Source organism: Arachis ipaensis, chromosome B6 (genome assembly GCF_059453495.1).
Source record: "Arachis ipaensis isolate K30076 ecotype BB chromosome B6, ASM5945349v1, whole genome shotgun sequence".
Lineage (NCBI taxonomy): Eukaryota > Viridiplantae > Streptophyta > Magnoliopsida > Fabales > Fabaceae > Arachis > Arachis ipaensis.
This window is the reverse complement of record NC_142441.1, coordinates 18,630,933-18,646,341: the sequence shown is the minus strand read 5'-3', so window position 1 is coordinate 18,646,341 and position 15,409 is coordinate 18,630,933. Positions and strand designations below refer to the sequence as shown.

At 40.0% G+C, this 15,409-nt stretch overlaps 1 protein-coding gene across 1 annotated transcript; it reads right to left on the bottom strand.

Annotated features, from left to right (window-relative positions):
• Positions 1 to 11,281: 11,281 nt before the first annotated feature.
• Positions 11,282 to 13,361, bottom strand: LOC148554769 (uncharacterized). Its single transcript, XM_088490485.1, has 3 exons — positions 13,200 to 13,361; positions 12,821 to 13,152; positions 11,282 to 12,686 (listed from the first exon to the last, which is right to left on the bottom strand). The coding sequence occupies exons 1-3, from the start codon at positions 13,359 to 13,361 to the stop codon at positions 11,282 to 11,284; spliced, it is 1,899 nt and encodes a 632-aa protein (XP_088346611.1).
• Between the last annotated feature and the right edge of the window lie 2,048 nt (positions 13,362 to 15,409).

Here is a 15,409-nt window from a genome sequence, read left to right as displayed (position 1 = left end):
GACACAAATGCAGCAAATACAATTTTTCAATCTAAGTGGACCAGCAGCTCAATGCAAAAGTGGTGCTTGTGCTCAATTTCTATTTTTTATTAGGAAGAATAGAATGAGGATAATCGATTTTGATAAGTTATCTGCTTAATAATTAACTTCAATTTTAATAAAGTCATGTTGGTTACTTTACTAGTTGTGATTACATTTTGTTTTGCCAATTCTAATATTATGTTCTAAAACTGATCACATAATAAATAATTTGAATTTGGTTGGCTTTTCTCCAAAAATTTGAGGAGTTCAGAACTTAAGAATTTTTTCATGTTTACCAATACAAGCTAACAAAAACAGAGCGCTTGTTTTTCTTACCTAGGTTCAAAGTCCTTCAAAAATACAATTTTCAATGAGTCATTTAATCTATTTATTTGTGAATATAATTATATTGATTTGCTCTTAAAATTTGTTACTTATAATTCACTCATCTAATTCACTCAATCTATTCTCATATCTTTTGCTTATCTTTCAGTCCTCTTTTTAAAAATTTAATCAGTGACCTTTCTGCTTCAAACAAGACATTCCTTAGGGTGTGTATGCTTGTAAGTAAGATTTAAGAGAAGAGAGGGAAGAAGGCTTATACTTCCCCCAACAATTTCCATCTAATTACTTTTAGAGTTCACTCAAACTGGAGATTTCATAACCCAACATCAGTCTATTTTAAACTCCCAAATAAGTGCCATGTTAATTCCTAGTATAATTCATCTTACCCTTAACCTTACCTCTCCTTTCCTCATAACTCCCAAACACACTTCATGTCTTAATAATAACAGAGAAAAAGAATCATGCAATTTGTACTTACACTTATGAGAAAGTCATTGTATGTGAGGCTAGTTTGTTCTTCTTCTTTTGTCGTTTTCAAAAATAATTTTCACTATATGTTAGTATTTGTTCATGGCATATTTAGTTGTGATTAAAATTAATTGGTTTTGTAGAGCGAATTTAAAAAGCGAAAGACAGAACTTTCTCAAGTAGCTTTATCCTTGGATAATGAGGGAAATGTTGAGGCATCTAAGGAAGGCCTAGATATACCAGATGATTATACTATTTGGAATGAAGTTGTGACAAAGGAGAAAAAGAAAGCTGCTTTTGGTTTAGGTTCTTTTGGTTTAGATCTCTATTCAAAGTTGGATTCCAGAAATTGCTCAGAGACATCCAAAGACAATCTAAATATTGAGCAAGAACTTCACATATGGAAAGAAAAGGCAAAGGAGCAAGAAATGATCAATGAAGAGCAAAAGGTTAAGTTGAATAATGCTGAGCATAAGTTAAAGGATCAAGGACGTCAACTAAAAGTTCAACAGAAAAGAATTGGTTCTACTGAAAAGACACTTCATGCTTTGTATAAAAAGTTGAATCTCCCACTTCCTTCAACCATGTCTGTTCTTGCGGATGATGAGCTTGGGACAGGCTCTAGTGATGATGAGGATGATAGCATGAGTGATTGATGTCTGAAGTATATGTTTTTTCTGATTTAGATTAAGGAATTTTTAGGTGAATTAGTTAGTACATTTTATTTTATTCATGATATTTGACCATTTTAAAGGCTTTTTTTATTTGTTTTAGTTTAATTATTTTTTTATTTTAGTTTGATTACATTTATTTACAAGTATTTTAATAATAAATATTTTATTAATCTTTTATGGTAATTGGCTTTTTCATGACTTTATTATGTGTTTATAATTTCGATGACGTAATATGAAAAAATAATTATGATGGTCTTAATATAGAAAGCAAATCGAATACAATTTATTTTATAAAATATTTATATATTAAATAGCAAATTATTTTGTATAAAAATTATTTGAAATATTATATTAAATTTGTAGAAAATTTGTGCGAAAATAATTTTTTGTTTTGTATGAAATTTGTTTCAAATACGTAAATTCATGTAAATTAAATTTGTCTAAAATTTAATTGAAAAGAAATATTTGATTTGTCTAAAATTTGTTCGAAAAAAATTTGTTATATTTGACTAAATTCGTTAGAAATTTGTTTGAAATAAAGTATAATTTTTGTTTGAAATTTGTTTGAAATACGTTGTCTTTATGTTGGCTAATCTGTATGAAATTCGTCTAAAATACATCATAATAGTTAGAAATCTAGCAGATAACTACTAAAAATGGGGCTTTTTCGGACGAATTTTGAGACGAAATTGAAATAAATTTCGAACAAATTAGAGACAAATTTTTTTTCCAAACAAAATTGGGATGAATTTTTTTTGTCCCAAAATGCCTTGTTGCTAATTTACATTTTGTCTGAAATTTCGTCCGAAATTTTTTTCAGACGATTTTGTGACAAATTTTGAATAGGCATTTATCGGCTAGATTTCTAACTATTATGATGTATTTTAGACGAATTTCAGACAGATTAGCCAACATAAAGACAACTTATTTCAGACAAATTCTAAACAAAAAATATACTTTATTTCAGACAAATTTCTAACGAATTTAGTCAAATATAACAAATTTTTTTCGAACAAATTTTAACAAATCAAATATTTCTTTTCAATTAAATTTCAGAAAAAATTAATTTACATGAATTTACGTATTTGAAACAAATTTCATACAAAACAAAAAATTATTTTCGCACAAATTTTCTACAAATTTAATATAATATTTCAAATAATTTTCATACAAAATAATTTGCTATTTAATATATAAATATTTTATAAAATAAATTGTATTCGATTTGCTTTCTATATTAAGATCATCATAATCATTTTTTCATATTACATCATCGAAATTATAAACACATAATAAAGTCATGAAAAACCCAATTACCATAAAAAGATTAAAAAATATTTATTATTAAAATACTTGTAAATAAATGTAATCAAACTAAAATAAAAAAAATAATTAAACTAAAACAAATAAAAAAAGCCTTTAAAATGGTCAAATATCATGAATAAAATAAAATGTACTAACTAATTCACCTAAAAATTCCTTAATCTAAATCAGCAAAAACATATACTTCAAACATCAATCACTCATGTTATCATCCTCATCATCACTAGAGCCTGTCCCAAGCTCATCATCCGCAAGAACAGACATGGTTGAAGGAAGTGGGAGATTTAACTTTTTATACAAAGCATGAAGTGTCTTTTCAGTAGAACCAATTCTTTTCTGTTGAGCTTTTAATTGACGTCCTTCATCCTTTAACTTATGCTCAGCATCATTCAACTTAACCTTTTGCTCTTCATTGATCATTTCTTGTTCTTTTGCCTTTTCTTTCCACATGTGAAGTTCTTGCTCAATATTTAGATTGTCTTTGGATGTCTCTGAGCAATTTCTGGAATCCAACTTTGAATAGAAATCTAAACCAAAAGAACCTAAACCAAAAGCAGCTTTCTTTTTCTCCTTTGTTACAACTTCATTCCAAATAGTGTAATCATCTGGTATATCTAGGCCTTCCTTAGATGCCTCAACATCTCCCTCATTATCCAAGGATAAAGCTACTTGAGAAAGTTTTGTCTTTCGCTTTTTAAATTCGCCCTACAAAACTAATTAATTTTAATCACAACTAAATATTCCATGAACAAATACTAACATATAGTGAAAATTGTTTTTGAAAACGACAAAAGAAGAAGAACAAACTAGCATCACATACAATGACTTTCTTAGAAGTGTAAGTACAAATTGCATGATTCTTTTTCTCTGTTATTATTAAGACATGAAGTGTGTTTGGGAGTTATGAGGAAAGGAGAGGTAAGGTTAAGGGTAAGATGAATTATACTAGGGATTAACATGGTACTTGTTTGGGAGTTTAAAATAGACTGATGTTGGGTTATGAAATCTCCACTTTGAGTGAACTCTAAAAGTAATTAGATGGAAATTGTTGGGGGAAGTATAAACCTTCTTCCCTCTCTTCTCTTAAATCTTACTTACAAGCATACACACCCTAAGAAATGTCTTGTCTGAAGCAGAAAGGCCACTGATTGAATTTTTAAAAAGAGAACTGAAAGATTAGCAAAAGATATGAGACTAGATTGAGTGAATTATAATTAACAAATTTTAAGAGCAAATCAATAAAATTATATTCACAAATAAATAGATTGAATGACTCATTGAAAATTGTATTTTTGAAGGACTTTGAACCTAGGTAAGAAAAACAAGCGCTTTGTTTTTGTTAGCTTGTATTAGTAAACATGAAAAAATTCTTAAGTTCTGAACTCCTCAAATTTTTGGAGAAAAACAAAATGTAATCACAACTAGTAAAGTAACCAACATGACTTTATTAAAATTGAAGTTAATCATTAAGCAGATAACTTATCAAAATCGGTTATCCTCATTCCATTCTTCCTAATAAAAATTAGAAATTGAGCACAAGCACCACTTTTTCATTGAGCTGCTGGTCCACTTAGATTGAAAAATTGTATTTGCTGCATTTGTGTCCTATTGGCTATTAATAAAAGACTTTATAAACCACTTGTAATTCAAAATTTCCATTCTAAAAAGCTAATTAGCACGAGAAAATATTGATCAAATTTTTTTCTTAGCAATGGTTAGTATTTCTTTCTTTCTTTCTTTCTATAATCATGTTGATTAATTCAAAATGTTAGGGACATAATACAAGCACAAATCAAAGAAGGATTTAGAACAGTGACACAGATTGAAACTATTAGCCATGTTTGTCAAAGACATGTGAATTTCAAGTTAAAAGTTCTTATGAAAAATTTGTAGCAGCATCAAAACTTGTTCAGCAGATTGGCCAATAAAAGCCTTAATAATAAATACATAACATTTCTTAAACCTCAACTAAATCTAGTAATCTACTATTAAATATTAATAGAAAAACAAATTTCATCATATTAATAAGTTTAAGACTCACTATTAGTCAAAAAGGAGAATAATAATATTTTGCTGGGAATAAATTTGTTACTTATAATTCACTCATCTAAATTGAGATTTGCTCTTTACTAGTGAAACCTCATGGGTCTTATGTTATTGAGATTCGGTGTTGAGTGATGACACCGGAAAATACGAGGGGTTTTAAGCCATTATTCTTAGATTTCTACTACAGCAAATTTCAGGAAATTTATTAGTATTCAAACCATTTAATCTTTAAGTAGCTACAACATATAAATCGAATACAAAGCATCACATAGGTATTCAATCAAACATGTGGTATGCAATTCAGAAATTTAGCATAATTAAGCAATTTTCAGCAGCATTCAACTTATAAAAGCCATAATCCAATATTTACAAGTTAACAAAGATCTAATAAACTAATCCTAACCTATCTTAACCACTTAAATTCACTAACAACATGAAAATTCTATCTAACTAACTAATTAAAGAAAATAGACTGGAAAGCAGAGCAAAGAGAGAACCTGAGGTGATGACTAGGGTTCTTGAAGCAAAGACAAGGAAAAAGAACAAAGCTGAGTAACAAATACTGTTCACAAAAATTAGAACCTTGCAGAGGACGCACAAAGAGAAGAGGAGGCACGAACAATCTAGCAAAGGGGTAGTGTCTGAGGCTGGCAGGGGCGCGGGTTCTAAGACCGGCGGAGGCGAACACATGCAGGAGGTAGGCGGAGCGATTGTTCAGAAGTGAAGGCTGGTACCTGGGATTGCGATTGACGATGATGGAGGTGGTCTGAGGTGCGAGATTGGAGGCTGGAGTGGTGGATGTCTGAGACCAGAGACAGGAGGCAGAGCAAGAGCGGCCAAGCACGAGTAGCAACGCATAGACAGAGGCAGAGCACGCAGAAGGAGCGCGAAGCACAAGCGGCAACCACAGACTGGAGGCAGAGCACGCAGAAGGAGGGAGAAAGAGATGAAGAACTGACCACGAAACGGTGAAATCAAAAGACAGTTTTGATAAAAGGTTTGGTTTTTGACAAGTTAATCTAGGTATGTTGCTGTGATACGAGGGAGAAGGCACTCAAAAACTAAAATTTTCTGAACCTAAAAGGCGATTTTGATAAAGTTTTGATTTTTGGCGCAAAGTAAATAATGAGTGGCACTGAAATAACTGTGTATAGCAAATTTTTTAAAATTAAAATTATATCTAATTTTTAATATCAAATTAAAAAGGATAAAATTACAACAAAAATATATTCAATAAGTTATAGAATAGAATATTAATATTTAAAAGATAGATATTTTAAAAAAATTATATTTAATAATAATTTTAAAATATTTAAATTTTGAATTATTATAATGTAAATAATTAAAAGAATAAATTAAAAAATAATATGAGGTAACTAAAAAAATCAAAATTAAATATAAGATGGTATATAAAAATCTGTATAAGAAATTTAATATTAAATAAAATATAATAAAAATAAAAGAATAAAAAAAATAAGAAGATAGAATATATAAAAAAAAATAAAAAGATAGAGTCTTCCAAGTTTAACTAAAAAAAAATATATAATATAATATATAATGATATAAAAAAAACTAATAAAAATATAGTCAATTTAGTTCTAAAATTTAGGATTGGATAAGTATATTTGTTAAATTTTTTTATTTAGTACTGAGTACGTACTACCTGAATTAAAAGAGTTATGGTGAATAATGGATTAATTTACTAGTCTTATATTTTAATGTTGATCTATAATGATTTAATTAATTATTTTAAGATTGTAATTTATTTCATATTTGATATTATATAAAAATAATTATTAACTTAATAAAAATTAAATAATTTTTTATTTTTTAAAATATCAAAAAATATATTTTAAAAATAAACCAACTAAATTTGATGGTAGCCCACCAAAAGTACCCATTTCGTTGGCGCCAAGCACACAATGGCTTTCCCCACCAGAAGTTTCAATTCGTGTGCGCCCCTCCTGAGATGACGACTAAATCCATTTTGCGGGTGCTTTGCCAACAATGCCCTGCGCGTTTTCGTAAAGCTTTCTCTGCATGCGTATTATGGGAATTAATATATTGTATCTACTTATTTATTTAAAAAAAGCCTGCATAAATAAGTTCTAACGTACCTGTTAATCCAATTTTTAAAAATATGTATAATAATAAATAAGATGTTAATTGGTATGATGATTATTTCATATTTTGATTAAGAGGTTTTGGAATTGAAAGGTGCAAACGAAAATTGTACCTTTTTATAAGTTATATATAATTAAGGTTATTTTAGAAAAAAGAAACTTTATTTTGGAATAGTAAAAATATTTGGGACAAATCATAGACTAATTTAAAATATAAATAGTATTTTGATACTAAATTTTAAAAGTTTTCAATAAATATTTGAAATCTGTTTGAAAATTGATGAATTTTCAAACTGATTTTACAAATGATGCTATTTTCGTCCCAAATTTGTGAGAAAAAATTTTGTCCACTTTGAAGGGTTAGTTATAGTAAAAGCACTTAAGACTAATTATAGACAAATTTGGGATAGAATTAATATTTTTCAAAATGCGTCCCAAATCCGTCTGAAGTTATTGAGCATATTCAGATGGAATACGGACGAATTATAGTTTTTGTCCCAAATGTGTTACTAATCTGTATGAAAATTTTGGTGCCATCTAAAAAAAATTTGGCGCCAAAATTTGGGACAAAATTTAGACAAATTTAGGACAGAATATATTATTCCAATATCTCCACTATAAATTGTTCAACATTTGTCTCAAATTTGTCCGAAATGAAAAAGTCATTCAGACGGAATAAATTTCGTTTGAAATTTTCGTCCGAAAAAACCCTATTTCTAGTTGTTCGATAGGTCGGGTACCGGACTGATCGGGTTAATATCCTGATCAACAAAAGGGGAGGTCGTCTGGTCGTACGTCTCCAGGTTGGAGTAGGCGAGGTCCCGAGCTCTTCAGATGTGAAAGGGGGGTGTCACCTGCAAAGACACTCCGACGCGCAAGTCAATGAAGTGTGCAGGCGAAAAAGGGGGTAGAGTCATGTAACGTACTTTGGGGGAAGGGTAAAAACCTTCCCCTTATATACTGTATCAGAGGTGGGCTCTGCAAGGACAGGCCCACTTTCTCTGAGGCGTTCTCCTCACAGCTGTAGGTGAGCTGTCGGGGACACGCGTTCGGGTCAGCTGTGGATCGCCTTACCCTCGACCGTTAGGGTCGAGTGGCGCTTGGGTCGGGCCAACCCGTAGAGGGTTTGGGCCAGGCCGCAACAGTGCCCCCCACGCGCCAGTAATAGTCGTGAGAGCTATCAGTGGCGTGTTATTTCCTGTTCCATGCGTCGTCGTCAGGTCGGCCACCCGTGGGAAAGACGTGCCCCCTACGCGCGTGTCTCTTGGTTGTTGGGGCAATCGTTCATCGCTTCGTTCATCGTGCTGAGCATTAAATGCTCATAATGGGTTGCAAAACCCTGTACGCAAAGACTATTTTGCCCCCAAGTCTTTCGCGCCTCCTGAGTGGCAATTTTAAACAGTTTGTTTCAATTTTTCCTTTTTCCACTCTCGCTCCTGCCATCTCATTCTTCCTCACCCAGAAAATCCCAGAGCATCCCAGAGCTTCATCCTAGCATCTCCGTGCATTTTTCCTTCTTCCCTCTCCATTTTCACAACCGTTTCAGGTAACCTTTGGTCCTCTCTCTTTTCTGCTTCGTTGTTGTACGCTTATTGTTTGTATTTGCTTTGCGTTCTTGCTGTCTTGTTTGATTTTTGTTGCTAGATGACTTTTTAGTGCTAAGTAGATGTGTTAGGGGAGGGGTACCATTCCATGGTAGGTTTTTAGATGGCTTGCGTGATAGGTATAGCTTTAGCCATGCTTGATCTTAACTGTTGAATAGGATGGACATAGTTTCTGGGTTTTTCCCGGACTCCCGACCTCATAGACTAATGGAGTGGTACCCCACTGTAGGTATGCCTCGCGTCGTCTCCCGGGCTTCTGTTTCCGCCGCGAACTATGACCCCTATGCTTGGGTGACCTCAGATGTGAAGGACTCGCCGAATCAGATGGATCTGGAGGAGTTGATGGAGTTTCGGCAAGCCAGGTATCTGTGCGGGGGGACAGACGAGGAGGCCAATTACGAGACCTTCATTCCTGCCCCTAATGAGCGGTTGTATGAGATTAATTTTCGCTCTCCCCGGGTTGCCGACTGGATTTGGTTTTACAAAGTCATGTTTACCCAGGTTGGCGTTCGCATACCGTTTTCCGATTTTCAGATGTCGCTTCTTAATCGAATATCCGTGTCGCCGTCGCAGCTCCATCCGAACAGTTGGGCTTCTATCCGCTGTTTCGAGATGGTTTGTGAATATCTCGAGCTGCCGGTGTCGGTGGATGCCTTCCTCTTCTTCTTCAACCTTACCAACCCCTCCAGACAAGGGAAGGCAAGGAAATGGTTCTTGTCCTTCCGGTCTGCCCAAGGTAGGAGGGTATTCGGCCTGTTCGAGGACTCCTATCATGGGTTCAAAGACAAATTCTTCAAAGTTCGCCCCGTTAAAGGTCGCCATCCCTTTTGGTTGTCGTTAGAGGGGGAACGCCTCATCCCGACGTATTGGAGCTTCGGAGCGGGGTCTAATTCTTTCATTAAGGTGACCTACAAGGGAATGTCCCCTGTAAATAAGAGGATTGCCGATGTGTTATTTGCTCTTTTTGGAAAGAACCCCGTGAAACCCCACCTCCTTATGGGTGAACGGGAGTCCGCCAGGAGTTATATTTGTGAGCTTTTTTGTCTTGTACTTTTGCATTGTTTGTTATTTAGTTTGCTCTTCCCGACTTCACGGCTAACGTATTTGTTTCTCTTGTAATGGAGATGTCTGCTTCGGTAACCGGGCTCGAAAATTTAGTCAAGACCTTCTTGGAGGATAGTGATGAGGAGAAGGCTGACGAGAAGGATACCGGGAAGCCGGAAGGCCCTTCCAGGGAGAAGGAGAATCAAGCTGTACCTTCCCCCCGGGACGTTGAGATGTCTAACAAGAATTCTGCCGGGAAGCAGGCTTCTCCCGTTCCCGATGAGACGGCCGGTATTGGGCAGTTGTCCTCTACTCATCGGGAGTATGACGATTTTAAGCTTGTCCCTACTCCCAAGAGACAAAGGGCATCCTCCAGCCCGGAAGGAGCTCTCACCGTGATGGAGAGGAACTTCGATGCTGGGGCCTTTATTGATAGTCAGCTGATTCCCGGTACGGAGGATCACTTCCTTAGTACCAAGCTCGCGGGGCAGGCAAGGTGGATGTACCGCACCCTTCTCCGCGGAGCGGTGATAGCCCGGAAGGCTGAGTTTGAGTTGTCGGGCATGCAGGCGTTGTGAAGGAAGCTCGATACTGCTGCCCAGGCCAATAACGAATTCAAGGTCCAGGTTGAAAAGCTTCAGGAACAACTGGCCATGGCGGAGAGGGGGCGCAAGGATGCCGAGGAGAAGGCTGCGTCCTTTGAGGAAAAAATGAATGCCTCCGACGCCACCGTCTCCCGTCTAACCGAGCGGGAGATGACTCTAGAGAGCTAGCTTAACGCCGCGCAAGGTCGGGTGGTCGCTGTGGAGAAGGAGCGTGACGCGGCCGTCTCGTCGGCTGAGGCTGCGCGAGCCGAGGCGGAAGAGTTGAAAAGGAAATATAAGGCGGTCATGGAGCAGAGAAAGAACGCGATCTTTATGACCGAAGAGGCTCTCAAGGCCCAGGTGAAGATCGTGGTCCCAGAATTCGATACGTCGGCTATTGGAGTCTTCAAAACAATCCAGGATGGCAAAATTGTCGACATGCCTCGGAAGTGAACTCTTGTAACTTGCGCTTTTTATGTTTCCTTGTAGAATACTTGTTGAAACGTTAACTTTTGTACTTTAGTGGTCGCCTGGTCAGCTTTATGATTATCGCCTTTATCTTGTTTGGTAGCATTTTATTTCGTTACCATTTTTTCGGCGTGGACTTATCGCTTGTGTCCGTTTTGCCGTTTGTGTTGGTAACTTGGTTGAAACCGTCTTGGTCTTATTATCGCGGCCGTTTGTTATGGCTATGATTCGGTTGGCTCCCGGGGTGATCAGTCCCGGGTTGCTGTTGAAGAACGCGATGGTGTGGGATACATATTGGAGAATAATAGATAGGAGAATTTAGACAAGTAAAAAGTAGTCATTAGCTAGACAGTTCTATGAACACGGTAGGCATTTAATGAAAGTAAATCATTGAAAATTAACATTTGGTAAAATTAAACACCTATTTATCTCGCTGGGCCGTTTTGGCTAGTGTGCCCAAGCTACGAGTAGAATCTTCTTAGGTTACCTGCATTCCATGTTCTCGGGATTTCTTTGCCGTCGAGTCTTTCCAGCTTGTAGGTGCCTTTGCCAAGCACTTCTTTGACTCTGTAGGGGCCTTCTCAGTTTGCTGCCAGCTTTCCTTCTCCCGGGGACGGTGGTCCGATGTCGTTTTGTCGCAGGACGAGGTCTATTTCCTCAAATTCCCTTCTGAGGACATTGGTGTTGTATCGTAGGGCTATCCTCTGTTTCAGCGCTACCTCTGACAAGTGGGCCATCTCTCTGATCTCGTCTACCAGGTCTTTGTCCACTGCTTCTTCTACTCCTGCAAGGAGTAGCCGCGGACTTGGCTCTCTGATCTCCACGGGTATCATTGCTTCGACCCCGTATGTTAAGCGGAAGGGGGTTTCCCCAGTGGAGCTTTGCTCGGTTGTTCGATAGGACCAGAGAACCGAGGCAAGCTCGTCGGCCCACGCGCTTTTTTTGCTATCTAAACGCTTTTTAAGACCCAGTAAGATGATCTTATTTGCAGATTCTACTTGCCCGTTTGTTTGGGGGTGTTCAACTGAGGAGAACTTCTGTTTTATCCCCAAGCCGGTGAGAAACTCTGCAAACTTCTTGTCAGTGAATTGCGTCCCGTTATCCGAGATGACGATCTCCGGGATGCCGAAATGGGTTATCACCTGCCTCCACATGTACTTCCTACAATTGGATGAGGATATGCTGGCGAGCGATTCAGCCTCTATCCATTTGGTGTAGTAGTCGATGGCTACTATGAGATATTTGACCTGCCCCAGGCCAACTGGGAAGGGTCCCAAGAGGTCAACTCCCCACTGTGCGAAAGGTCGAGTGGGCGTTAGTAAACTCAGCTCGGAGGCTGGCAGTCTGTGGAAGTTGGCGTTTTGTTGACACTTTGCACATTTCCTTACAAACTCCTTGGAGTCATTCATCATTGTCGGCCAGTAGTATCCAGCTCGGATGAGTTTCCTTGCTAGGGCCTTACCCCCGATATAGTGGCCGCAGCACCCCTCATGGACTTCTCTGAGAACGTAGTCTGTCTGGTCGGGGTGTAGACACTTCAGCAAAGGTTGGCTGAGTCCCTTTTTGAATAGCTGATCCTGTATGATCGTATATTTGGCGGCCTCCCTTCTTACCGCTTTGGCTTCCTTTTCGTCCTGGGGGGGTTTGCCGTTTCGCAAGAAGTCAGCGATGGAGTCCATCCAAGAAGGGGCTAATTTGGTCAGGTGGAGGGCAACTGCTGGCTCTTTCGTGATGCCTTGGATGAGGGAGCGATTGCCGGTTCCGGGTTTTGTGCTCGCCAGCTTGGATAGGAGGTCTGCCCGTGTGTTCCTCTCCCTTGGAACGTGTTGGACCGTGACCTCTTCAAATTGTTTGATTGTTTGCTCAACTCTTTGACCCTCTCTAAGTATTTCTGTAGTAATGAGTCTCTGGCTTGGTAGCTTCCATTCACTTGCGAAGTACGACTTGCGAGTCACTGCATACTTCCAATCTCTTGGCCCTGACTTCCTGAGCTAGAACCAAACCCCCTAGGAGGGCTTCGTATTCTGCTTGGTTGTTCGATACGGGAATCTCAAACTTAACTGATTGTTCATAGATGACTCCGGCCGGACTTTCTAAAATGATCCCGGCGCCCCCCAGACGTCTGGTTGGAGGCTCCGTCTACATGGAGCTTCCACCGTGTGTCCGTGTCCTCGGTTGGATTCCCAGTTACTTCCACCAGGAAGTCTGCCATTGCTTGCGCCTTAATCGCGTGTCGGGGCTTGTAGCCTAGGTCGTATTGGGATAGTTCGATGGCCCAGGTCATCATTCTTCCCGCTAGATCGGGCTTTTGGAGCACCTGACAAATCCCCTGGTCCATTCTCACGCCACCTGGTGACTCTGGAAGTATTGTCGCAATCGGCGGGAGGAGACCAGAAGTGCCAGTGCCAGCTTCTCCAACTTGCTGTATCTGAGTTCTGCCCCTTGCAGTGCTCTACTCACAAAGTAGATCGGTTGCTGGGCCTTCCCTTATTCCCGTACCAACACCCCTGCGAGCGCCCTCTCTGTGATGGCTAGGTATAGATAGAGTGGCTCTCCGGCTTTCGGCTTCCCGAGCACTGGGGGTGCTGCTAGAATCTCTTTGAAGTGGTTGAAGGCTTCTTCGCACGCGGAGGTCCACTCAAATGCTACTCCCTTCTTCATCAAAGCGAAAAAGGGTAGGGCCTTTGCTGCCGACCACCGAGGAATCGGGACAACGCTGTGAGCCTTCCCGTCAGTCACTGAACGTCTTTGATGCAGCCCGGACTCCTCATCTGGAGTATTGCTTGGCACTTTTCAGGGTTGGCCTCCACTCCCCTCTGGGTTATCATGAATCCCAGGAACTTTTCGGCCTCCATGGCAAAGGCGCACTTAAGCGGGTTGAGCCTCATGCCATGTTGTCGGAGGGACGCGAACACGTTCTCCAGGTCGCTTATGAGATCATCAGGGTGGGTGGTTTTTGCGAGGATATCATCCACGTAAACTTCCACCGTCTTACCGATGAGGTTGCTGAATATTTTGTTCATCAGTCTCTGGTACGTTGCCCCCGTGTTCTTTAGGCCAAACGGCATCACTCTGTAGCAGTAGGTCCCCCTGGCGTTATGAACGCCGTTTTATCCTCGTCTGGCCGGTGCATTGGTATCTGATTGTAGCCGGAGTAGGCATCCATGAAACTTAGATACCGGTATCCCGCAGCCGCGTCGACGAGTGCGTCGATATTGGGAAGGGGGTAGCAGTCCTTAGGGCATGCTTTATTGAGATCGGAGTAGTCCACACACATTCTCCATTTCCCATTGTGCTTTTTTACCAGGACCACGTTTGATAGCCAGGTCGAATAGTCCAGCTCCCGGATGAATCCCACTTCGAGGAGGCCGGCCGTCTGTCTGGCCACTTCCTCTGCTCTTTCCTGAGACATTTTTCTCCTTCTTTGGGCCACTGGTTTGGCTTCCGGTCTGACGGCTAGGTGGTGCGACATGAGACTGGAGTTTATGCCCGGCATGTCGGCGGGTGTCCAGGCAAACAAATTGCCATTAGCTCTGATGATTTCCATCAAAGGTTCTTCTTTTAACTCATGGGGGAGGTTCCTATTCACGAACGTGAATTTTTCCTCAGAGTTCCCGACCCTAAACTTCTCCAGGTCCCCTTCGGGTTCGGGTCTCGGTTTGTCGTCGACTCTGGCGTCCAGGTCGGCGAGAAATATTCCCGATGCTTCTTTAGACTTTTTCCTTAACGAGAGACTGGCGTTGTCGCAAGCGACTGCCGTTTCCAGGTCTCCTCTCACAGATCCTACTGACCCTTCTTCAGTTATGAACTTCATTACTAACATCCTCGTGTTGATGACTCCTCCTAGGTCGTTGATTGTCTTTCTCCCCAGGATGATGTTGTAGGCCGTGGAGTCCCGTAGGATCACAAATTCGGCCATTACCGTTCTCCTCCATTGTCCTTGTTCCAGTGAGATCGGCAGGGTGATTATGCCATCTGGCTTGATGAAATGGTCGCCAAGCCCTACGACACCGTGCTGGTGCGTCTGTAGGTCGGCGTCCCTTAGGCCCAATGCATTGAACACATTGTGGAACATGATGTTCGAATCCGCCCCCGTATCTACAAGGATTCGCTTGACGAGACCGGTTCCTACTCTGGCCGTTATGACCATGGGAGGACTCTCTCCGATCTCGTCGAACCACTGATCTTCCGAGCCAAACGAAATTGGTGGGAGCTTCCTAGTGCTTCGCGTAGAGGGTGTGGAGACCGCCAGGACTTTGGCGTCTTTCTTGTGTGCCGACTTTGACCTAGGTGCTACATTCCTAGCTGTTACCACATTCACTATGGTAAGGCCCTGGTCGTCGTCCTCCGGTTCTTGGCGTCGCTTCGGTGCCCGAGTCCTATCCTCACCGTCGTGGTCGCGATTCCGTCGCCTCGGCTCCCTTATGAGGTGGGAAAATGCGGCTAGCTTTCCATCCCTGATGGCCTGCTCCAGTACGTCCTTTAGATCGAAACAGTCTTGGGTTTTATGCCCATAGCCCTTGTGATAGTCACAGTAGAGGCTTCGGTTTCCCCCTGTTCGTTCCTTCAGTGGTCGGGGCTTCGACAAGATCCCCTTTTCGGCAATTTGTTGATAAACTTCCATGATCGGCGCGGTGAGGGGGGTGTAGTTGGTGAACTTCCCGACACGAGGAAAAGGTCTGGGAGCCTTGCTCGGGCCGCCGTCTCTG

What these genes read in the sequence shown, in the direction of transcription:
- LOC148554769 (XM_088490485.1), bottom strand. Translation starts at nt 13,361, where the DNA reads ATGAAGAAGGGAGTAGCATTTGAGTGGACCTCCGCGTGCGAAGAAGCC. An exon ending in GGGCGCTCGCAGGGGTGTTG is followed by an intron (nt 13,153 to 13,199) that starts GTACGGGAATAA and finishes CTTTGTGAGTAG; the next exon opens with AGCACTGCAAGGGGCAGAAC. An exon ending in GACGGAGCCTCCAACCAGAC is followed by an intron (nt 12,687 to 12,820) that starts GTCTGGGGGGCG and finishes GTTCTAGCTCAG; the next exon opens with GAAGTCAGGGCCAAGAGATT.